The sequence below is a fragment of the Euprymna scolopes genome, chromosome 40 (genome assembly GCF_053919585.1).
Source record: "Euprymna scolopes isolate OS-2025 chromosome 40, ASM5391958v1, whole genome shotgun sequence".
In the NCBI taxonomy this organism is placed as follows: domain Eukaryota; kingdom Metazoa; phylum Mollusca; class Cephalopoda; order Sepiida; family Sepiolidae; genus Euprymna; species Euprymna scolopes.
Window position 1 is genome coordinate 1,858,192 of NC_136521.1, and position 27,364 is coordinate 1,885,555.

The window sequence follows — 27,364 nt, forward strand, 5'->3', positions numbered from 1 at the left end:
TTAAAGTTATCCTCTCCTTTAGATAGTCTAGCCTTAAAATGTCGCTTCCGGTGTGGCGGTGGTCGTAACAGCATAAACGTTATGTTTTACCCCGTTCTTTTCCTCCTTTGCGGTACGGATTCGAGCCTGCTTTCCTCCTACCACTTTTTTATATATGCAAACACCCGGGCAACGCTGGGCTGAAATGTTAGTATATATATATAAGTGTCTGTGTGTGTGTATGTCTTTGTGTCTGTATACATTTCCCTACGCAATAACTCTGTCAATGTTAAGCCTACAGATTCAAAATTTGATATACAGGGTACTGAGATTTGGGAAAATCGATGTGATTGGTTTTTGGACAGAAATTTTGCGATTAACTGGTCAAAGTTAAACGATTTGACCTTTGAGAACTCTACCAAACTCCTCCTACAATGTTGGGTCTAAACACTTGAAATTTTAGATATAGATTCCTTGGACATGGACCTAACTTAATAACTTGATTTGAGTCCCAAACAATAAATGTTACGGTGTCATAATAGGGGTCAACGTTAAAAGATTAACCGTTTTTTTTCTTTTGCTCAGCATACACCTCAAAACACCCGGCAACGCCAGGCACCCATGCTAGTGTGTATAAAAGAAAGATATTAGCAAATTACTAGTATACTCGAACTAAGAATTTGTTAGTTATGGCATTAGATAGAATCGCACTTTATATTAGTGTTATTAAGGAACTTACTTATGTTACCTAAAAGTAGACTATTCCAATCGCAATAATACCTGAATAATAAACCGTAAGGTGCCTTTCAACACCCGATACTTGTACTTGGCTGGACATAGAAGTGTGGTGTCTGCAAAGATGTTGTACTCAAATTCAATGGAGGGGGAAACCCTTCTATACATGTGCAATTTTATTTTTGCAGAATGCTCCTTTTGAGGGAAGCTGGTTATCCGCCACATTAAAAACGACCTTGTGTCACATTTTGTTTCCTGGGAAACAAATAAATAACCAGTGATATCCGGTGAACAAACGTAGGCCGTTCGTCGGCTACGACGTACAACCAACATATTGCATTCTTTTCAATATACGTTACAAGACTGCTTGGCCGGCGTTGTCCGGGTGTTTGGAGGTGTGTGTTTAACAAAAAAAAGTTGTAGAAGGCAGGTAGGCTAGAACCCGTATCGCGAAGGAGAAGAAAAACGAGAAAAAAAACGGGACGTCTTTGCTGTTGCACTAATCGCCAAACAAGTAGTGGCAAACGTTTAAATTAAGCCTAATCAATTGAGAATAGCGGATGACTTTCGAAAATATAGGCGAAAAATAGATTCCCCCCTGTATAAATGTGGCCAGGTCAGGATAAAGCAATTAATGTTTTTGGCCAATTTTTCGATGTCTGCCGCCTGAAGGGTCGAGCTTCAAAATGATAACGATCAGGTGAAAATCCGCCCCTTATGTTGAAAGTTTTAGGCATACATACATAAATACAGACAGACAGGAGAGATTAATATTATATTACTATATTTTTGGCATTCTTTTTTATTTTGTAACCTTTTAACAAGGCAATGGCAGTAGCGCCGTCAGATTATGAACTTACAGCGGTTACTCAAATGTAAAATATCCACAGCAATCTAAAGAACTTACGAGAAAGCAAATGTTCAGAAAACAACGATGAAAAGAAGAAAGAGAGGAACTCACGAAAAGCAAATAATTGCGTGGACATAAAAGTTTGAATTGCAAATTCGTTGAAAATAAAAGTATTTTATTAATTTTCTTTTCTTTGTTAGGCACAGTAAGACATCTTCGCGCACCCATAAGTAAAAAAAAGAAGATAAATACGAACCACCCAGTGTTTCGTTTTTCTTGCGCCATTGAATAAATGTGTCAGTGAACTTTTCTTACTTACAAAATTAAATACAGTTTTCGGCCCTTTTATTCGACATGGGTCATCCTGGCACAAGCAGAATGAAATGCCTGATGCGTAGCTTAGCTTACTGGTCGTCAATGGGCCAAGATATAACTAATATGAATAAGGCATATACATGGTGCGATTTGACTGCAAAGAAACCATCTATTATTCACCAGCCAAATCCGAACAACTGATACATAATATTTTGTGAGACATTTGGATGGATTTTATTACTTGAGAATTGTTTTTCCAAATTGCCGGAGATTCTAAGATGCAGGAAACCCACCACAACGGTAGCTATTAATTTCCTTCACGAGTTTTTCGCTCGGTTTGCTGGTTAGTGATAACGTTATACAGTTTACTTCTTCGGAGTTTTAAGAATTTTGCGAGATATAGGTATAACACTTTTCAACCCCACAATATTATCCGAGTAGTAAGGACCAAGCAGAGCGCTTTGTAGACACCTTTAAAATGGACTTGAAGGAAGGTAAAAACTCTGCAGCAGTTTCTTCAAGCATACAGAATTACGGCAAATTTTAACACTCCAGATGTCATTACAGTTATATCGCATAGGATTAGCGAATCTCTCGACGGTGGCAATCTTTCTAGAGCAATTGCTCTTGACATATCTAAGGCCTTTGATAGGGTATGGCATAAAGGTTTACTTCATAAGATCGCTAGCTATGGTATAGCTGGAAAAGTCTTCTCAATTATTAAATCATTTCTTTCTGATAGGTTCATAAGAGTAGTAGTTGAGGGGCAAAAATCAGAAGCTCACAGTATTAATGCCGGTGTCCCTCAGGGATCCATCCTGGGCCCAACTCTTTTCCTGATCTACATTAATGATCTTCCAAATCATATCCTTACATCATTTGTAGACATTTATGCTGACGACACTACCATTTATGGTACCACATCTAAGACAGTAAACGACCAAGTTCTCTCCAATTCTCTCTCCTCTGATCTTGAGCACGTAGTACAATGGGGAAAGGAGTGGCTGGTTACTTTTAATGCATCTAAAACCAAGCTTCTCTCTTTACATCATCAACATTCTAATCCACATTTGTCATCAATTGAAATGAATGGCTCTCGTCTTCAGGAGGCCTCAAGTTTTGACAAGCTTCTGGGCTTGACCATTACTCCTGATCTTAAATGGAACACGTATATCAAATCTGTTGCCAAGGCCGCTGGAAAAATGGTGGGATCTTTCTATCGATCCAGTAGATATCTCACTGCTGATGCTATTCTCTACCTATATAAGAGCCAGGTACGTCTAAGGATGGAATACTGTTGCCACATCTGGGCAGGAGCTGCTAGAAAGGACTTGTCCTGCCTTGATAGAGTTCAAAATAGACTTCGTAGCCTCGTAGGAGATGTCCTTTTCTCCTCCTTGCAACCTCTATCTCACAGAAGAGATGTTGCGAGTTTGTCTCTGATGTATCGTTATTTTCATGGAAAGTGTTCAACTGAGCTTCAATCTTTGGTCCCCCCTCGCCAAACTTTCACAAGAAACACTCGTCTAGCTGTAAACACTATCAATAATTTCCCCCACTCTTTATCTGTGGCTAAACCTAAACGTAGATTCCATGAACAAAGCTTCTTTCTTAGAACTGCACGCCTGTGGAATTGTCTTCCGTTTTCCTGCTTTCCGGCTGACTACAATATGGTTGTGTTCAAGTCTAAAGTAAATAAGTTCTTGATGAGCCGTTCCATATAAGTTATTAAATTTACCAAATTTTCATTACTAATGATTACTATATTGACCAATTTCTACTGTACACTCTTTAACCCTTATCCTTGAGTGGCCTCTGGGCCTTGATAATGTGGTGATGCCTTTGTAAAAAAAAAAAAAAAAAAAAAAAAAAAGGTAAATCAGCAGCGGAGGTTACGTTTCGCCGTAAAATCAGATGAGTATTTGAGAAATTGCTACCAAGGCAAACCACATGCAAAATCTCGCAAAAGGGAAAAAGCTATTAGAATAGAATTTTTCCGGCATCTAAGGGCCTCCATAATGGAACGTAGAGGTGTTGGCAATAGGTTGATAGCACATTTACTTCCAATACAACATTATTCAGATCATCTTGAAAATTGTCAGAAGGTTTATTTCACAAATGAATGTACTGGTCTGCCCTGCAATATATAAATAGAAAAAAAACTCTACTTCAGTTTTAAATAGTGCGAACGAAATAATTTTGTAAAATCTCTCATTTAGTATCATGTATCATCTTATCCATGCAGTAACAACACATGGTGCACAATTAAACGAGGAGATGAAGTTAAGGGTAACTTAAGGATTAAATCTGACATTACAATTGGTATTTTCTCTGTGAACCGAAGTCACTGTGAAAGTTTCTTTTGGGGACTTCTTGAGGACTGATATCTTTTTTTTCTTTTTATTGATAGACAAACTGTTGATACTTACATGGAAGCCTGTTTTTTCTTAAATTTGTTAGAAGATGAAAATCAGTGGGAAAGGAACATGGGTGAGGCTCCAGTGTCTCACACACACACACACACACACACACACACACGTGCGCGCACACACGCACACACCTGTTTCTTTAAAAGTTTTATTGCAATAATTCTCAAAACTTATGAAGTAAGTAATCTATTCGCCTTATGGCAGAAATATGAAGACGATTTATCTGAGGACTATTAATATCAGTAACAACAAAAGTTCTCTGAGATTGAAAAAACAAAGTTAAGAAATATACAATTCTACGTTCATTTTTATTGAAAATCACGTGATTACCATAGGGAAGAAAGGGGATCAGTAAATCATCGATGTGAAATAGATAACTTATTCAAGATGTTTTCTGCGTTAAATTTCATATGATATAGGTTAGGGTAAGGGTTAGGGTTCGCTGACCAGATTCATTAATGAAAACGGGCTGACATTTTGCCAGACTAACCAGACGCATATAAGAGCAATAATTAAGTAATCGACCCATTAGAAAAAAAGGTTGTATTTTGAGATAAACTTGACAAAAACTTTTTCATCCGTTTATTACTGGCTAAGTTTAGGCAGATAAAGAAAATAGTCTTCGCTGCGATAAGTTCTGAAAATGTCGCAAGTTAAACAGCTCACACATCAGTCAAGTTTCCTGTTAACCCAGTTTTGAATATAAGTAAAAATTCTGAAGTTCTCATAGGATTTTCTTTGATGATGTGGGACGGAGATAATTTTTTTTCATAAAAAAAGATATATGAGCTGGGATATAGCGTACTCTATTATATAAAAGATATATGAGCTGGGATTAGCGTACTCTATTATATAAATCTCACTTGTCTGCTTGTATATTTGTGTGTGTTTGTATGTCTGCCGAAATCTTTGGACACAGGAATCATTGACGAAATCGGCATCATTTTGAAGCTCTGTCTTTAAGACGACACATATAGAAAGATGCGACATAAATATTTATTCTCTCGCCTTTGACTGAGCAGTTTTCTGCAAGGAGGGTTCACTTTCTTCGTCGACAATCCGTTGGATTGATTAGCCTTAATTCCAACGCTCGCGACTTCTGGTTTCGCGATGGGCGAATCAGCTAAGACGTTAGTTTTTTTTAACCTTCTTTTCTTCCTTCGCGTTACGACTTTGAACCTACCTGCCAACTATAACATTTTTAAACACCTTTCTCCATCCGGGACGCCTACGGTTGTTTTGATTTCCCCCACCCGCTACTACAACTTTTTAATACCTTTCTCTCCTTGACTTCCTTACCACATCACCTCGACATACCCGGGCAACGCCGGGCACCCCCGCTAGTCCCAAAGTAAAGGATAAAAAAGGATTACGGATACGATTGTACGGTCTTAATCTAATGATCATTTTCTTCAAACATAAAATTTCGGTGAAAAATATTGCAGGGAATGTCCAGTCTATGCGTAAGGGGCAGGGAAATACACAGATCTTTCTATACAAAAGGATAAAAGAAAACTTGTATGAAGGAAATGTTACTAAAACTTTGTAGAATTTGCTTAATTCCAACTGTTTGATGAGAGGATTGACTATAGTGCTTTCAGATTATTTTAGGCTATCTTTTCCAGTTATTCCTGTGGCAACTAAGGCAAAGGTATTTAAATCATATTTGAAATCCTTTGAAGTTTCTACACATTTATATGGGGATATTCTATTTAGATAAATTAATGATATCTGTTTAAAACTTAAAGAAGAAAGACTGAGTAATTATCAGAAAGGATAACTATGGCATTAAAACTATTTAAATGTATAGTTTGAATCGTAGAGGTGCGAAAATGTTGCCAGGGGTTTAGCATAATAATAATTCGATAGACTCTCTTGGAGAATTTTATTAAATAATCAATTATCCAGTGGAATTTTTTAATTCCATCAAGTCAACAGGTGCTATTACTTATTGTCTTCAATTGAAAGTAGGTGATCCTGTCATGCTTTTGCGCAACCTGTCACCATCAAATTTAAGCAATGGAACATGGCTAGTTGTCAAGAAATCCATGCGAAATATGTTAGAGGCCACAATAACTCCTGGCTGTGTAAAAGTGAAGATGCTTTTATCCCTTGAGTTTGTTTAATACCTTCCAACATGTCTTTTGAATTCAAACGCCTTCAGTTTCCAATATCTCCATCATTTTCAATTTCTAACAAAACATTACAAGGTCAGATACTACAAGTAACATGTTCGCATTTAGAAGAGGACTACTCTGGGTGCCCGGCGTTGCCCGGGTGTTTGTAGGTTTGTGTTGATCAAAAAGAAGTTGTAGTACGAGGTGCACGCAATAAGTATTGTCTCTGACCCACTTCCATTTATCTGATCTAGCTGAAATTTTGCATGTGCAATGATTTATATCTCTGCGGGTTATGTGGCAAATTATAACTCTGAACTAATTGTGGCTTCTTTTTTACAGGTGTTTGAACTGAGTCAGGTGTAAAATGGAGCCTGTTGAATGTCGAGCAGTGATCCGGTGTTTGTATTTGAAAGGATACACACCACAAGAGACTTTTGATGAAATGAAAGAAACTTATGACGATGATGCCCCGTCATATGACCTTGCAAAACGCTGGATTCGTGAATTCAAACATGGCTCGAAGTCTGTGGGAACAGCTCCCAACCTGGTCTCCCCATTCTGCCATTGATGAGGCATCTGTTCGTCAAGTTGTCACCAGCTGACATTTTGGAAGATCGGCGCATTACTATTCACCAAATAGCCAAATATGTCAAGATTAGTACAGGGTCTGTGAAAACTATCATTCATGACCATTTGCATAAGCATAAGGTGTCTGCCAGATGGATTCTCAGGTTGGTCACATAATTCCAGAAGCGGGAATGCGTTGAGTGCTCGATGATGAATTTGGAGATGTGCCAAGAAGATGGGTCAAAGTTTTTCAAAAGACTCCTTACACAGGATGAAACCTGGGTCCATCACTATGATCCAGAGACCAAAGTCCAGTAATGCAGTCGAAGCAGTTGGACTCACCACCCCCAAAGAAGGCAAGAGTGCGGCCCTCCGCTGGCAAGGTCATGCTCACAGTCTTCTGGGACCAGGAGAAATAGTGATGACAGATTCCTGCCAAAGGGTACCACAATTACAGGAGCCTTTTAGGCTTCACTTTTGAGGAAATTAAGGGAAGCTATCAACATCCAGAGGCGGGGCAAGATCAGCAAAGTTACCGTCATCCTGCAGGACAACTCTCCGGTCTACAACTCGCATGTCGCCAGATCAGAAGCACCAGCGTGTGGTTATGAAGATACCCCATCCTCCCTACTCTCCTGACCTTGCACCCTCTGACTTTCACCTTTTCCCAGCCATAATATGGTTTTTGAAAGGAAAGCGTTTCCCAGATGATGCAGTCTTGATTTCTGAAGTCACGTTGTGGTTGTAGGACCAACATGGGGTGTTCTACAAAAACGGTCTCCAGAGCTGCATCAAACGATGGGAGAAATACATAACTCTGGATGGTTCCTATGTAGAGAAAGACTAATGACTGTGCGAAGTTTAGTTGCTCTACTGCTATTGGAAGTGGGGCACAGGCATTATTTATTGCACACCCCTCGTTGACAAGCAGGCTACAACCCGGAACATGAAAGTGGAAAAAGAAGTTCAGGTGTTTGTAAAGGTTGTGCAAAAATAAAAAAGGAAAATCGGAAAAAAATGTGGTAGTAGGCAGGCAGGTTAGAACCTGTACCGCGGAGGCCGAAAAGAAAGTAAAAAAAAAGTAACACCTTAGCAATTGCGCCCATCGCAAAACCGGTTTAAATTAAGGCTAGACAATCGAATAGAGGAGATGACTGTAAAATATCGGTAGAAAGGTTTCCAGTGTAATGGGAAGAAATTAATGCTTTTGGCCAATTTTTTTATATTGTCCAAAAGGTCATGCTTCAAAAGGACATAAATCTTCTGAAAATCCGTCGCCAATATCGAAAGGTTTTATAGAGACATACAAACATACATACATACATACATTTTAACAGACAGTTGAGATTTATATTATATACTGTTTTCCACACTGACACCTATATGCCAGTGCTTCTAGAGTAGGGAGTAGCAACAACATTTTCATATTCACCCATAATGGTGAAACTAGAAATATTGCTTATAAAAAAGATTCTTTTTTTCTGAGGGACTAACAATCAAATAATCGTACATTGTAAGCAAGTAATTTATGACCCAGAGTTTTAATAAAGGAAAAACGATTTTACAAAGGGGATTCTTGAACATGTAGCATGATTTCGGGACCATCTTCTGTAACTTTACATAAAAAGTCCCACATTAATTCAATGAGTGAAGATAAATGCAATTTAGTTAAGATTAAACTCATTATTTTTATAATAGGAACTTTTTAGGGTATATTTGTTTTCGTTATAAGTAACTAAATATATGTGTGTACCTTACATATATGAGTGTTTGATTATATTTTTGGTGTATCTCATATTTTTTTTTGCTTTAGTGATTGTATAACAATCTCATATACAATTCTATAGTTCTATATTTTTTAGCTTGATAATTTCTCATTTACATCATTTATTTAATGTTGGTTATTGAAACTTATCGAGAACATTGAGATTGCACTAGAGATTTCCCACAAATGGGAGAATTTCTCCATAATAAAAAGACCTTTCGTTCCACATACTTTCAATATATTCAAGTTACTTCTGGTATGTGTAATGTATTATTTCACATGATTTTACATTTTATTTGCAAGTCAGAAATTGAAAGGCGTCAATGGGTACAAATAACAGAATCTCCGTTTTTTCTGGTTGTCTGAAACATTATTTTGTTGGTCACACTTAGCTACAAAGGAAAACAAGTTAATATATATATATATATATATATATATATATATATATACATATATAATATAATATAAAATATATTTGTAGTCATCGACATACAGTCCTGTTTCGTTGTATCACAACTCATCAGTGCCGCTAGACTAGCACCTATCCCAAGCCGGGGATCGAACCTGGAACCGTCGTGATGACAGTCGACAGTTCTACTCCTTGACCACGGACGCGGTGCCCGCAATTAATCTGTCCGAATTTCTATTTAAATAAACATCCGTCCGCCACTTGTAAAGTGCTCAAACGCTTGTTTGTAAACAAACCACGAGCTTCGCATTTTTCAGCCAAATTAAGTAGCGAATGATATTATTTACGACAGTTCTCAACCCAAAGAGGGGGCCATTATAAAATGCGTGTGTGTTTGTATATATATATATATATATATATATATATATATATATGCATATATATATATATATACACTCGTGAGCAAAAAAAAAAAAAAAGAACGTGCCAAACAAATTTTCTTAAACTAAAAGATATATTGAACAAAGAATAATTGAACAAGAAAAATTATTGGAGACTAATAACAGAGAACAAGACATTTACTTTAATAAATGCTTAGGGTGAATCTCATTCCTTTTTCATTTCTTCATGAGATCAATCATTTTAGACATGCTCTCAACCAAAGTGAAATACTATGAAGAGGATATGCTATTATATGCGTTGATTGCGCCGTTTAGGAATATCGGAAGCATCACTAACAAGACAAAATCTTGATTCTATCTAACCGGAAAACATTCCTGAACCAGTCTGTATTCTTCTTGCCATAACATGAGAAAAATCTGTTTTTATCATTGGTGTTCTTCTTAGATAAAAATGGCTGCTTTGCACGCCTTTCAGGGGGAAATCCTATTTCTTCCATTCGTCTAGATATTGCATATCTAGAAAGAGAATGTCCAGCCCCTGTTTTGAATTTTTTGCTATGATAAACATAAGTTTTCTTTCTATTCTTCAAAACAGTTAAGACTGTAGCCGTCCTTCAAAGTGGATGCTCTAGGGCGACCAGATCCAGATTTCCCTTTTACCAAGCGTTTGACTTCGAACTTTGACCAATTGGCTTCGCTATAGAAAGAGGTGTTTTCACATTTTCTTTTCTTAAAATATCAAAAATATGCTTGTAACTCATTTTGGACTGCCTTAATCCTGCAATTCGTTTTTTATTACATCCTCGCCAAGATGCGATCTTTCCATTTTTAGGATTAATTTTTTTCACTTATCGTTATATGCTATACTTATAATTATTTACTATATATAAATGTTCAGTTAAAATTAGCAAAAATTCATGAAAAAATATTGAAAAATCGATTACTTCCTTCTTTCACTCTTGACCCATTTTATTTTGTTCTCGTGAGTGTATATATGAAGACCGAGCTTTAAAACGATGCCGATATTGTTATGATCCGACGCGTATATCAAAAGTTGTTAAGAGACATGCAAACACACATACTTACACCCAGATGAACACATTTTGCGTTTTATATATTAGATATAGATATGTATACGTGTGTATGCAGAAAAACACACAGACACAGACAGACACACACAAACAACCAGGCACATACAAATATGTATATATATGTATATATATATATATATATATATATATATGTATATATATATATATAAAATAATTTATAAAATATATATGGCGATTAAGCTATACTGAATATTCGGCGTTTCATCCACTATACATGTGTAAGTTGAAGGCGGGAATTGACCGACTGTAGCTAGCGTGCGGTCGGTAGACAGAGAAAAGCGAACCTGGTTTGATAAGCATGTGTCAGCGAGAGGCTTTTTAAGTTGTGTCGAGGCGGGAGTGTAATGGGAATAAATTCTTTAGATAAAAAGAAACAACACCGACCCGGATTTATTTTATTTTTGTTTGTTTCTCTCCGACGATATCAGATGGCGTGCGGGTCTGAGAGATGCTTGATCTGTAACGAACACGGTTTGAGCGTTATGATCACGTTACAGTAAGAAAAAAAGACGCAGACATTCAACACCAGCGCAAAAAATAAAAAAAAACAACAGTTTTTAATTGACACATTTAATTTTTATTCATCAATATTTTGCTTGCTAAGATATTCACAGAAAACAATAGACGGAATTGTTACCCATTTGTACTAAAGTGAAACAACTCTTGTGTATATCGAATTCTTTTCAACAAGACAAATAAACATTTCGTTATTTCAGACGATGTTTACCAACAGGTGTTGCAACGACTCTTCAGGTAGCTGCAGATCTTGGGGTGGCTGGAGAATCTGTTGTACAAACCCATCATCTTGGGGTAGCTGCTGAACATGTTGGGGTAGTCCCTGAACATGTTCTCCATGCAACAATAGAACATCATGTCGCACCACATCATCTGAAATTAAAGAAGAAAAATATAAGAATTCTAAGAATGGATTCTAATGAATAGCAAATATAAAAGAATCTTTTTTAATTAATTCTGTAATAAATAAACACGGCTACCCGGCATTGCCCAGGACCATTAAATATACGATACATCTCATAGGATTAGCTAATCTCTTAACGAAGCCTTCCTCCCTAGGGCTATCACTCTAGACATATCAAAGGCCTTTGATAATGTATGCCATAAAGGTCTATTCACAAGATCTCCAGCTATGGTGTTGCTGGAAATGTATTCTCAAGTATAAAATCATATCGTTCTGATAGATTAATAAGAGTAGTGGTTGATGGGCAAAAATTAGAAGCTCTCGCTATTGATGCTGGAGTTGCTCAGCTCTCTTCCTGATCTACATTAATGATCTTCCAAATTACATCCTTACATCATTTGTAGACATTTATGCTGACGACACTACAATCTATGGTAGCACATCAAAGACCGTAAACGGCCAATTTATCTGATCTTGAGCATGTGGTACAATAAAGAAAGAGGTGGCTGGTTACGTTTAAAGCATCGACAACCATGATTCTATCTCTACACAATCTACGCTCTGATGCCAATCCGGCATCGGTTTAAATGAATATGTTTCGTCTTGAAAAGACTTAATGTTTTGTCAAGCTTCCTGCTGACCTGAAATGGAACACGTATATCAGATTCATTGCCAAGATCGCTGGAAAAATGGTCAGATACTTCTACTGCTCCAGTAGATATATCACTCCTGATTCAATTTGATATCTCCCTCCTTATTTCAGTTTGTGTTAATTTCGGAAAATTTATCCTGCCTAATGATTTTATCTGTAGCCTTAGTACAGAGCGTGGAATTATTTAAACTGGAAGAGATAACTAAAGAGATAACTAAAGAAATGGCAAAAACACTAGAGGATGCCCTCCAATCTGTAGTGGAATGGGGACATAAATGGATGGTCACATTCAATACTGCCAAGACTAAACTGGTTTCCTTCAATAAAAAAAAACCTTCTCTGCCACCAATAGCAATGGCCAGTGACTCCCCGTCTGAGAATACATCTTTCAAACTGCTTGACCTAACGTTCACAGGAAACATGAGTTGGAACAATTATATTGAAAACATTGCCAGGGCCGCTGCGAAAAAGATAGGCTCTTCTACCGTGCTAGAAAACTACTGACACCTGAAAGTATCCTATATCTCTATAAGGCCACTATTCGCCCATATATAGAGTATTGTTGTCACATTTGGGCTGGTGCATCTGCTGCTAGTCTCTCGCACCTAGACAAGGTTCAAAAGAGAGTCGCAAATCTGATAGGCCCTGAACTGGCATCTAAGCTTCAGCCTCTGCCCCATCGACGAAACGTTGCATCCCTCTGCCTGTTTTACAAGCATTTTAATGTTGAATGCTCTGAGGAGCTGCAGACACTTGTGCCCCCACGACGTAGACACCCTCGACAAACCCGACAGGCGGCTAAATCCCACCCCACACAGTAGAGATCCCTAGATGTAAAAGATCCTTCTACTCCAGTAGTTTCTTCCCCAGAACCGCTAGACTCTGGAATTCAATTCCAGGTCCCTGCTTCCATAACTGTACTGACATGCAGAAGTTCAAGTGTTACGTCAACCGACATCTTGCTGCCCAAATCCCAACAAAGTGGCCCAGTAGTTGCTGCCCCTGATAGTAGCCCCTACACCAAAGTGGCAATGTGCCTTGTTTGGGGTGAAAATGTAATTTTAAAAAAATTCTCTACCTCTATAAAAGCAAGGTTCGGCCAACGATAGAGTACTGTTGCCACATCTGGGCAGGGGAGGTAGAAGCAGCTCATCCTGCCTTGACAGAATTCAAAATATTCCTAGCTTAGTGAGAAATGCCTTTTTCTATTCCCTGCAACCTCTTTCCCAAAGAAAGGATGTTGCGAGCCTGTCCCTGCTTTATCGTTATTTTCATGGCAAGTTCTAAGCTGAGTCTCAATCTCTGGTTCCCCCTCATCAATCTTTCACGAAAAACATCCGTCTTTTAAAAAATATTATCAATAATTTTACACACTGTATGTGCTGGCGCTTTATATCGCAATCATCTAACGACTTCCCCAATTCCTGTAGATATCGTCGTTGAATTAGTGAGATTTTTATTATGTTTGACTGTCTGTTTTCATATTTTTAAATTCTATCTCCTTCGAAACTATAAGTCGCAGAGCAGCGCTAGGGGCATCAAATACTCGTTTCTTTTACGGGCCGTTATTTATGGGTCTTTAGCCAGTTTAAATATTTTAAGGGGTCAAAAATGGGTCAGAATTAAAAATCGTTAAACATTTTGTACATTAATCTCAGTTTATTTAAATTTATAATTTTAAATCTGTTCATATGCGGGTTACATTGGTACAGTAGTAACGTCACCAGTTTGCTAGTATACCGATCGAATTTAGCCTCATTTCTGGTATGTATAAACAACATGATGATGTAGCTATGGGTTTGTCTTCTTTTGAGCTTGCTTTGGCAAACATTGTTTGTGAGTTTCTATGAACAGGGTTTACTATCTAGTTCTCAAAAACCGAATCCTCATTTTCATTATGTTGACGAGACTTTTTGTTTGTTCGACAACAAACGAAAGCAGGTGAGTTTTCGAGGTTTTTAATAATATTCTTCCATTTCTTGCTATAATGTAATTGAGTAATGATATAGATAGGGTCCCTATATGTATTAATCTTTAGTTTTTCAATTATTATTATTTTCTGATGATGTTTAAGTTAAGTGTATAAATATATTCGTAAACGAATAAGATTCGTTGTTTTAGATGTTAAAACTTACCTGGTCACCCATGAACCACTGGCTACCGCCATTGCGCATGCACAAAGTCCTCTCCATGAAAGGCATGATCCTGTTGAAGGTGTTCATGTATCTCCAGTACATGTAGTTCTGTGAAACATGAAAAAAGGCATGGATAATTTATTGACATTCGTAACACAATAACACAAACGCTACGCCTTTTGCTAAACTACAATTTTTATTTCAATAATATGAACATGGCATTTAGATAAATGATCGCACTTCTCAAATTGTCACCTAAAACGAAGAATGTTAATATTTCGGATTTTTTTTTTTTTTTAGATCGGGATTATAAGAATTATTTGCATTCTATGACTACTGCTCAAACGTAGTTATTTTCACAAAGTTTCAGCTGAGATAACCTTCGAGTTTTGCAACTGTATATTGTCTAACCTGAGAATATATGTTTAACTGTCTGTTTCCATATTTTTAAATTCTATCTCCTTCAAGACTAAAAGTCGCAGAGCAGCGCTAGGCGCATCAAATACTCGTTTCTTTTACGGTCCGTTATTCATGTGTCTTTAGCCAGTTAAAATATTTTAAGGGGTCAAAAATGGGTCAGAATTAAAAATCGTTAAACATTTTGTACATTAATCTCAGTTTATTTAAATTTATAATTTTAAATCTGTTCATATGCGGGTTACATTGGTACAGTAGTAACGTCACCAGTTTGAACGTGTCAGTTTCGATTCGAGCTGATGGTACTTAATTATTTTATTTTTACTTTTAAAAACACGACTCTCTAATAATATGTACGAAATCTGGACGAATTAAAGTATCATATTTAAGCGTAATTAACACCCCTTACGCCTGAACACCCCCCACACACACTAGTTATGCAGATGACTTGACCGTTACTGCTAATTTGAAATGGAACACGTACATCAAATCTGTTGCCAAGGATGCTGGGAAAATGGTGGGATCCTTCTATCAATCCAGTAGATATCTCGCTGCTGATGAAATTCTCTACCTATATTAGAGCCAGGTACGTCCAAGGATGAAGTACTGTTGCCAAATCTGGAAGGAGCTGCTAGAATAACTTATCCTGCCTTGACAGAGTTCAAAATCGACTTGCTTGCTTTCCAGCTCACTATAATTTGATCGTCTTCAAGTCCAATGTACACAAGTTCTTGATTAGCTGTTCCCATTAAGTATTCCAATTTACAAAATTTCCACTACTAACAATTATTATAACATTGTCCCCTTGACCACTGTATGCTTATTAACACTTATCCTCGAGTGGCCTCCGGTGTTTCCTTTGTAAATATATATATATATATATATAATTATAAAACTCAAATGACCTTGTAACGAGTGTTGTTACCCAACATCCGTTTTACGACATCCGGCTGCGCATGTGTACATACGCATAAACCCATAACAGCGTAAACAAATAAATACAAATCGCTACTTTTGCAGAATTTGACCTGCTCACTGAAATATTAACGTTATTATTTAGAAATTATTATTTGATATGGGAAGGGTGAGGATGTTTTGCAACTATTCTGTATTACAAGTATACTGTCGCAATTTTCTTACAAATGAATCAACTTTGACCCGTTGATAACGTATTGTTTTACTGTGTACGTTTTCAGCATCCCAATTGTTTTTTGCGTTTAAATTATCTAAATATTTTTCCATATTTTCTGCATTTTTTTACATCGTTCATTTCCGTATTACGTTTATGTTATTTTAACGCAATTTTCATACAAATAAATCTACTTTAAATTTGCCAACCTTCAGAGCATTTTACAACGTATTGTTTTACTGTGTACGTTTTCAGCGTTTCAATTGTTTTTCGCGTTTAAATTAAACGATATATCAAAACTTGAATAGTGCAGATTTACCACTAAACATGGCAAACCACTTATAATTCAGTGGATGGAAGTATTTTTCTTAATAAACAATTATAAACAGAACGACTCATAGAAATCTATCTAGATTCTTTTTTTAATTTTTAATATACTTTCATAGAAATGTTTCTGTTATGTCACAAAAACTATTTTCTTTACGTCACAAGTGTCACGCTCATACATTAATTACATAGCTAATATAACATACTGACACAACGGGTCACGGGTAGTCTAGTATATATATATATATATATATATATATATATATATATATATACTTGTTTATTGTTATATAAACATGCTCACATCCCGCTGATACAAATAGCCACTTGTTTCAATCAAACAACAGATATCATCAGGCAGCGACTTGACTATTCAAAAGTTCAATGAATAAACTTAGTTTATTCATTGAACTTTTGAATAGTCAAGTCGCTGCCTGATGATATCTGTTGTTTGATTGAAACAAGTGGCTATTTGTAGCAGCGGGATGTGAGCATGTTTATATAACAATACACAAGTATTATCAGCTCTTTTTATTGAGCACTATCTAACAACCTCGTTGAATTCATTAGTCTATTACTTTTGAATATAAAAAAAAACCCGAGTATATATATATATATATTAAGAAACGAAAAACAAATCAAACTTACATCGTAGTTGCTGCAGTTGCTTTCTCCGCCAAAACCGTAGTCGTTCATGTTGTACTAAAAATAAAAAAAGATGATGTCATTTTCTGCTTTTTAAAATAATTTTCTGGCGATTTCCATAAAAATATAAAGTTATATTCATACACAAATAAAAAAGCGGATGCTAAAATTAAGCACACATAAATCAATATGTGAGGTTTGTAATAACGTACATTTAACAATCTTCGATAATTCTCGTTCGGATAAAATTTCTAACTAAATTGAAGCATAGAGCCACCGTGATGAAAAATAGACTATAAAAAGAGGAGAGCACGTACGAGAAGACGGTCACATTAGAGTCAGGGATGACGTTCGAGAGTACGTTCTAGAAGACAATCATGTGAGAGACGTCCAAGGCGTAATGAGAAGCGACGCATGGCAGGAAAGGGAAAATAAATGTCGTTTTACAATAATAAAAGCTAGTTGAAATTATTTTCTATTCGTTTTCTACATTGCGACTTAAGTTAGAGGACATTGGTTGGTTTGTTGGTTGTTTTACGACATATCAACCCCTTTCAGATTATCTAATGCCGAATCCAGTGATTTTTAAGAACATTTCTTTAATAGAATATATTTGTTTGTTTTTTTCAAGTTGGTTTCTATTTAACCCATAGTTGGGACCCTAACAGGTACGACCACTCCGGGTCAGAGTGGACCTAGGAGCAATGGTAATAAAAAGGGTGGCTCAACACTCCCCAAAGCCCGCAAGTTGAGGCTTCACCATCGGATATGGTTTAAGTTTATACCCAAGACCCAGAGCACGTTGCGTAACGTTCTAAAATGTTCGCACGGTAAAGAATTTACAATAATAGAAAACTATTCTTTGCCATTTAAGCGTACAGTTAAATAAATAATAAATCCGTTCATCCAGCTGAAATTTATGAATAACCAAAATAGTCAAGATATTCTCAATGGATAATTAGATGTTTAATTTTTTTCCGTTATTGTTTGGGAAAAACATTGTTTTCTACACGTGTTCTGTAGCCCTTTCAAATGAGTGGCCACAAAATATGAATATTAATCCCAGAACTATAATGAGTATAGTGAATGAATGTTATATGCTTTAACAGATTGCGTCTAGGACTAACTCAATTTCACTCTCTCCATCCCTCTCTTTCTTTTTATCGGTAAGTATCTTACTAATCCGTTTCGTTGCTCTTGGTAACTGTATTGTCACAGCATGCAGGCCGATAAAACCTCCATTTATAAAAAGCCGCATGTGTGTCTTATGTGAATAACTTGAGTCGACCTCGGGTAACAACTATTGCGTGTATTATTCAAACGAAACAATTACAGCATAGACAGCTCTCCGAAGATTCGACTCACGATAAACCGTACGTTTTATTAGCGATAGTAAGTCATATAGCCCTGTATAGTTTCATGGAAGCAGTCACTAATGTAGTCACATCTGAATATTTTAATCGTCCTTGAACCTTGCACATTTTCCCTTTCTCACTCGTTATATTTTTATCCCGTACAAACTAAGCAACTTTCTCATGTATATGCTTCTGACCGTTATCACCGAACTATTTCTGTGCATTTACGCCAATAAATCCCTCATTATAAAAAGCCTAAAATAGTGTTAGTGAATCAATCCAGACAAAGACAATGACGAGGTGAGCAAGTCACGTTGTGTATAATAAAGTCATACACACTTACGATGACACAAATCTAAAATATGTTGACATTAATCATTAATCGCAGTCGAGAGTAATTTACTTAACCTGATGACTCCGTGTACCCTGTGTTAGTACTTCATGTAAGCTTCCTTTACACCTTCTATCCCTATAACTTTCTTGCACACATAGTGATCAGATTTATCATGTACACATCTTTTATCTTCATAATTTTCTGTTACTGTGTTATCAAGTAAATAAAACCGTCATTTAAAATAAAGCTCATGTGACTTACATGTGAATTAATCTAAAGGGCGATGACAACACGGTCTATCAGCCACGATGCCTATAACGATGACATATTCATCTCAAACTACACAGATAACCCCAATGGGAAAGCAAATGTAAAGAAAATAGTGCGAACTTAGATGAATGTAAATATAGTTTCCATTTTCTTACACAGTGACAAGCTTTCTTATGTGTATTTATCTATGATCTCTGTAATCCAATCCTTACTCTGTGCTTAATCTAATAAACTTTCTATTTAAAAGCTGTCTCATATGCCGTCAATATGAATGCATTGAGACGACAATTGTGGTAATAGCATAAACATTTCAGACAACACGAAAGTCCATCATATATATGAATTATTAATAAGATCCAAAAATATTTGGCTCACCCTGAAGCGTCCGTTCTTCCAGTGGTAGTACCTCATGTAATCGTGCATGATTTCATAGAAGCAATCAGCGATGTAGTCACACCTCATCATGTCCATGGAACTCCTGGGGTAGAAATCTGTAAATTGGATTACGTATGTGAGTATAAAAAAACATCATCGGCAATATGAACAACATATTTGAACATGGACTATAGACGACGTAAGATATATATATATATATATATATATATATATATATATATATATATATATATATATATATATATATATATATATAGTTCCATTGATATACAAAGTCGCAGTTCACAAGTGCAATGACATTCAAAAAACCGGCAGTCCAAGGCTTGAGTCTTTTGGGCTCATATATATATATATATATATATATATATATATATATATATATATATTACACAGTGATCACTACTTATCAAGGCCCGGAAGTCACTCAGGGATAAGGGTTATTACAAGTACATTACGTTAGTGTGGATATTTGATAAAGTGTTTACTTTAGGGGGTGGTTCATTAGGAATTTGTTAACATTGGACTTGAAGACATCCAAGTTGTAGTCCGGAGGGAAGCAGGCAGACGGAACAGAGTTCCACAGGCGTGCAGTTCTAAGAAAGAAGCTTTGTTCATGGAATCCGCGTTTTGATTTAGGCACAGATATAGAGTGGGGGAAATTTTTCACAGTGGATTCAGCTAGACGGGTGTTTTTCGTGAAAGATTGGCGAGGGGGAACCAGAGATTGGAGTTCAGACGAGCACCTGTCATGAAAATAACGATAAAACAAGGATAGGCTCGCAACGTCTCTTCTGTGGGAGAGAGGTTGCAGGGTAGAGAAAAGATAGATATATATATATATGTTTTTAATATATATATATATATGTATGTATATGTATATATATATATATATATATATATATATATATACATATGTGTATGTGTGTGTGTGTGTGTTTTAAAGGGTACTTTTTCTCTGACTTCATATTTTAATAAAAGTAAACAATATTTGCAATAAAATCAAATTCGGCTTTTATACTTACTGTATTCACGAGCCAAGTACCTGCAAATGGCCATGGTCTCGGGCATCCTCATGCCACCGTCCATCTCAAGACAGGGGAGGTAATTACAAGGGAAATCTGAAAAAAAGAGGAAATAATTTAAACTTTCTAATATTAATAATAAAGACAATCTTGTCACTCATCTGTTTCGAGTGCCATCTAATTTTATTATTTAATAAAACAAATACAATAGACATAAATTAATTTCACATTTTTCTATATAAATAAAACAGTGAATGGATTTGTGTGTATTCCTCCGTCTCCGTCTAAATATTTAACCTATAAACTCGAAAATTAATACTGAAATTAACAGAAAATAATAATCATACACTAACGATTGTTTATAACATGTACAATATTTGTTTGGATTGAATAATAACACATATAAACACAAAGCAGAAAACTCAAATGCAAAAAGTTGATTTCAATTGAACGACATATTCCTATTTCGTTCTGCACATGTACAAATTCAATTCATTTCTTTAATCAAGCCGTTTAATATTAAAAGTTTCGTACCTATCACTTAATATCTATGTATCGGTACGAAACGAGGCTATAGAGCTAAATATGTTAGTTTCGTTTCCAGCTGATGGCACGTAATTCAGTTTTTTTTTAAAATAGAGAATATTATATATAAATTAATGAAATTTCCGAGGTGAAGGTTGAACAATAGAATTACGAATATGCATGCATAACGTAATAGGTATTGGGATATGTTTTCATTTTTAGCCTTGAAGCAAACATTTCTTAATAGATACATCAGTATCGGCCGAGGAAAATAAATCCTAAACTTAACGTTTTGGTTTCGTTCTCAGAAGTGACGCACGAGTCATACATTTTGTAATCATTATTATATATTGGGTCCAATATAATACAATAGTAAATACGAAATCTGCATTTATCAAAATATCATATTTAAGCTTATTTTTCCACCGGGAAATGATGGCGCCCTGCTAGCATTTTTTTTTTAATTAATGATTTCGCGCTACATACTTTATTAATCGTCATTTTTGTACAAAATTAATAATACCCTATTCTCAAGTATTATCCAGGATGACCCACTAAAAATTAGGCCGCCCTCTCTAATCTTTCTCTAATCAATGTTTTTCAGATTAAGCGGCTCACTTTAAAGTAGCCCCAGTTCTGTAATCTTTCTCTTAACAACCAATTGAAACCAGAAGACAAAATACAATTCTTTTTCCAACAAGATGGCGCTGCATGCCACGCGTCTCATAGATCACTGGCACGAGTTTATGATATGTGTACGCAAGAGAGAACTATAAACAAGGAGTTATGGCAACTACGTTCCCCGGACTTGTCATCAATTTAATTTTAAACAAAAGTTTATCCAAATGATCATCACAATCTTGTCCAACTAATGGAAGACATTACCAACGCTATCAGGAGAATAATCATGGAAGATCCACAGGCAGTATCTGCAAACGTTAGTAAATGAGCCCTTATATGCAGGGAGCACTTCCAGCATTTTTTATAACACTACGGGCAATCAAAACAATGCTACAAGCAATTTAAACTATATAAGAATGTTCCTCCTCTCTACTACATTGTCTAAGATACTTTTAGCTTCGAGCAAAAAAAAACTAAACCTTCAAGTTCTAGAGAAAGTTATTTATATCTGATTAGTAAAGAGGCTACCAAAAAGTCTTACATTTGTGAAAAGATCCTTTCTCAAACGAGCACACTTCCAGTCGTTTGGAGTGTGCAGGGTTCCACAGAAAAACATAATTAGCACCGGTTTTTAAGTTTTATTTTATGTCTAATCTATAAATATAAAAGCGAAAATGTATGTATGTGTGTGTGTGTGTTCGCTTTTTCTGTGTGTCTACAAAAGGCTTCTTTCAGAGAAGCGGTCGGTCGGTTCACAACTTTTAAAAACTTTTTATATCACATATAAATCGTAATATCTCACAGTTAACAACGAAGCTACCCTGGTTATTTAATTTGCTCGATTTCGGGAAGATAAATATTCAACATTTGTCGCTCGCCGCATGTGGGTTAGTCTTTTTCCTATAACATCTTTGGGGGGGGAGCGTTCAGCAGTAAATACCATCCCGCAGTCAAACTTGACCTCATTAACTCATTAAAACGGTCACCTGCTAAATCCAAGTAATTAAATAAATTCAAACGTGTTTCCGTTAGCATGTCGCGGTGGGGCAATGGTTAACGTCGCACTTTTTTTTTCACACTTTAATTTACAACTTTGCCTCAACGGTCCGGGTTCGATCCTCATACTTACTTTTTTTTAACCCCCCACCCCGAAGTTTCCACACACACCTACAAACATCTAGGCAACGCCGGGTACCCCTCGCTAGTATTATATAAAATAAACTTTGTGTGTATGTGAGTCCGTTTCCTATGGATTCTGTTGAAGCTCGACTGAACACATGGAAATAAATAACTACAACACTAAAATAAAGTAGAACAGATTTATTGAAAGCAAGAAAGCATATACAATATATATATATATATATATATATATATATATATATATATATATATATATATATAGTCCATTGTTATAGTCACGGGGAGACCGTCCCTGAAGAAGGTGTCGGCTAAGTGTCGTCGACTCTCGATCTCGTGTCTCTCTGAGTCTCTCGCCAAGTCTCTCCCGTCTTTAAGGTACCAACCATATTTATATGGTTGACACCCCCGTATTCTAATTAGGAAGATCCTACCACAACAGATTCAAAAACAGCTAGGCCGATTTTTATGTAATTTTCCATTAATTCATAATTGTTTTGGGGTTGTTGACGAAAAAAACGAGAACAAGCTTTTATACTTGTATTGTTTTCAAGTCTGCTCCAAGGATAAATCATCGCGATAGTATATTCATATTGTAACCCATCTATATAATAACACCACTCATTATTGCTTAACTGCGCTTTTCTTAATGTTACACATACTTATTCGGCAGACATTTTAGAGCTATATTAAAAAAACTATAATATTTCTATATCAAAATTCATGTTTTACATGCTTTGCAAAGTTATTAATAGGATCATGACAAGAGAATATTATTTTTATTATTTTATCTCTTGCGCATATATCAGTTAATATCTTATAGGTAATCTTTGTCTGGTTATTAGTTCATTTAAGAATGTTTGAATGATCATACTGAAACGAAAGTTGTTCTAACAGAGAGAAAAATCCTTCCTTGATATTATTTTTTAATATTCCTGCAACGACCGCAGTCGTAGTATTGGTATCCCTTGTCCAAATAGTTGATACCGATGGCATAAAACACCATAGTCATACACATGCTGTAGTAGTTTAAGTTTGTTGACGACCAGAGATAAAGTACACTTTTATGGTTGTAGCGATTTCTTCTCCGACGAGACTCCAAGTTTTATGTTTTTTTTGTTTTTTTTTACACAGTGATCACCACTTATCAAGGCCCGGAAGTCACTCAGGGATAAGGGTTATTGCAAGTACATCACGTTAGTGAGGAGATTTTATGAAATGTTTAATTAGGGGGGCGGTTCATTAGGAATTTGTTAACATTAGACTTGAAGACATACAAGTTGTAGTCCGGAGGGAAGCAGGCAGACGGAACAGAGTTCCACAGGCGTGCAGTTCTAAGAAAGAAGCTTTGCTCATGAAATCCGCGTTTTGATTTAGGCACAGATATAGAGTGGGGGAATTTTTTTTTCACAGTGGATTCAGCTAGACGGGTGATTTTCGTGAAAGTTTGGCGAGGGGGGACGAGGGATTGGAGTTCAGACGAGCACCTGCCATGAAAATAACGATAAAACAAGGATAGGCTCGCAACGTCTCTTCTGTGGGAGAGGGGTTGCAGGGTAGAGAAAAGGGCATCCCCCACTAAACCACGAAGTCTATTTTGTACTCTGTCAAGGCATGATAGGCTGTTTTTGGCAGCTCCTGCCCAGATATGGCAACAGTATTCCATCCTTGGCCGTACTTGGCTTTTATATAGATAGAGAATTGAATCAGTAGTGAGATATCTTCTGGAGCGGTAGAAGGATCCCACCATCTTTCCTGCGACCTTGGCAACAGACTTGATGTACGTGTTCCATTTCAGACCAGGAGTAAAGGTCAAACCCAGAAGCTTGTCAAAACATGGGGCCTCACCCAGACGAGAGCCATCCATCACAATTGATGCCAGCTGGGGATCAGAGCGTTGATGATGATGTTCATATTGTAACTCTTTTATCTAATGACTTCGCCATTATTACGGTAATGCATGCGCTCTCTCCCTCTCTCTTAGTTATATATATATATATATATATATATATATATATATAAAAGTTGCAATAAGTTTACTAAGGTAATCAAAATTTTTTTTGAATCATCCAGCCTTGACAGACGTGTTTCAAATATTATCTCTAGTACTTTTTTTTTATGATTTGGAATTCATTCTATTTGCGCTTTTTTCCACGGAACTCTGCCTTTTGGATGATTTTGGACCATTTGGAATTTACCCAGTGGATTGAAATTTTAAATTCGACCGTTTTGGATTTTACCATTTTTGAATTTTTACCCTTCACCGGACTATCCATTCATGTGAAATCTTTTTATTATTTTTCTTTTGCCTCCTGTTCCCCTTACCTCACCCTTTTTTTAACCAAGTAAGATCTTTGACTTACTTGTAGTTTCATTAAATACTTTTATATGCAAAATCCGATCCTTCATTTTGCTAATTCCTGCCCTCTGATGAGAAGGAGAGTATTTCTTTGAAACTCCGCGGATTAAGGACTATCCACTTATCTTGTGCTTCCTTTTTTTACAATTAAATATATTTTTAACTCTTTTTCAAGATGTCTTTTAACATATTTTATTAATCATTTGTTCATATATATATATATATATATATATATATATATATATATATATATATATATATATATATGGCATAGTTAAAAGAATAAGAATATGATCTATTCTTTTAAAAGAATACGTACCGGGAAAATGCAAAGCGCAACAAATTGCTATGGCTAGACGTCGCATCTCTATTATATACCTAGCATCTCCTTTCCCCTTTTGGTGAAAAGCATTAGGTTTCGAACAAATATGGTATAAATTATTATGCTACAAAAAAATAAACATTTATGTAGCTTGTGCCAAAGAAAAAAAGTAAAAAAGAGCTTTACCCTTCCTGCAACGATCCCAGTCAGAGAATTCGTATCTCTTGTCCATGTATTTGACGCCGGCCATATGGAACATCATACGCATGCACTCGGCACGGCCGCGGCCATTGAAGTAATGGAGGGTGTAGTTAGGCATGGCTGTATTCGCTGTTGAACGTCTTCGAGTAACTGCAAGTTCGTCTTTACTGAGAACGACATGAAAGTCTCTGTATTTATACGCGTTAACGAAATTAAGTTATTAGTGCCAACAAAGGATTTTCTGGCAAAAGTTCCAAGGTCGACTATTCAATATTCCATGGTTTTAGACTGAGTATTTTATTTGTACTTTTAAAGTAAGTTAACAGTGCGCATTTTAATTGAGACTTTGTTTCAGCGTTTTGTATTGGGTTTTAATTGATCTAAATTTTACGGATTCAAGTTTTGCTTTTTATTGTTTCGCTACAAAGAAGCCGCATAATAGAAACAAAAAATACGAAGCAATAAGCGATTCAAACTCTTATATATGTTAACATTCTAGTTGTTTAAATAGTTTGTAATTGAAATTATTTTAGAGCGGAAAAGGCGTTCTTTAAATATTTTTATCAAGGAAAATTGACTTTACTTGGCAAAGGCCCATTGGTTGGAAAAACACTTTTGCGAGTTAAGTTGACTTAATTAAAATTTGGAAGGAAGGACGAGAAAATTGACACACAAGTTGCACTCATATACAAACACATCCATTCACACATACACACACACTAACAGCGACACACACACACGCACACACACACACACACACATATATATATATATATATATATATATATATATATATATATGTATATGATCGTTTATTAATTTTTTTAACGATTTTGTCGTGGTTTTTATCACTCTCTGAGTGCTTTTAAGGGAGAGGATTTCTGCCCATTGTTTATATCCTAGTCGCCACCCACATTGTTGGGACGTATTATTTGCCATTTATTTTTTATTTAAATATTCACTTATATATATTTCTATATAGATAACTTAATTTTATGCACGTAGAATATATTTATGTAAATAAATTGCAAATTGAGTAAAATGATTCATAATTGTTAATTAAAATCACTTCCATTAGGAAAAAAACAACCCGAGTGTACGATCGTTTCGGAAACGATGTTCATTTTATTAAAATATACAAGATGTCTTGAACAATAATTTGATATTTTTTTTTTCTTTAAACAAAGTTTCCTCATCAGCAAATAGGCAGGGTTGGATTAAAGACACCAAAATAAAACTAGCATCTTTTGTTGTGAGTAAGGCAGATATAACTAGAAATATTTAAAAAACGAAATATAAAAAAACGAAATTAATAATTTTTATGTTGATTAATAAAATAAAATAAGGTAGAAAAAAGTTATAAGAAACATATTTTTAATAAAAAATAAAAATATATACCTTATCTCCATTTCTTTATTTCAGTCATAGATGCGGTCTAGTTTATATTACTTTATACATAACTTATCTCTCTTTTCTTTATTTCAGTCATAGATGCGGTCTAGTTTATATTACTTTAAAAGAAAACGCTCTTCAATGTAATGTTGCCGGTTTTTTTATCATTGAGACGCTTAATTTCCAATTCCAAATTATATTAAATAAAAAAGGGAGACAACTGCAATCTTTTAAAAAGAAATATAAAAATACCTTTTCGCTGATTTTAATTAACAATTATGAATCGTTTTACAGCTCGAGGATATCGTTACCTATTGAGCATTTTATATACCTACAGTACAATGGGTACTGCTTTATTTCAAAAGGATTAATACGTTTACTAATACCTTAAAAATAAACTCCGCTCTTTGTATTCCAAGTCTAAATCTCTCTATGAAATATAAAACGTTGATATATATATATATATATATATATATATATATATATATATATATATATATATATATATATATATATATATATTT

The 27,364-nt window shown here is 35.6% G+C and overlaps 1 protein-coding gene across 1 annotated transcript; it reads right to left on the reverse strand.

The window, feature by feature from the left end:
• Positions 1-17,120: 17,120 nt before the first annotated feature.
• LOC145265267 (S-crystallin SL20-1-like) lies at positions 17,121-25,566 on the reverse strand. The gene is made up of 4 exons (XM_080121048.1): positions 25,434-25,566; positions 20,284-20,379; positions 19,241-19,356; positions 17,121-17,270 (listed from the first exon to the last, which is right to left on the reverse strand). The coding sequence occupies exons 1-4, from the start codon at positions 25,564-25,566 to the stop codon at positions 17,121-17,123; spliced, it is 495 nt and encodes a 164-aa protein (XP_079977174.1).
• Between the last annotated feature and the right edge of the window lie 1,798 nt (positions 25,567-27,364).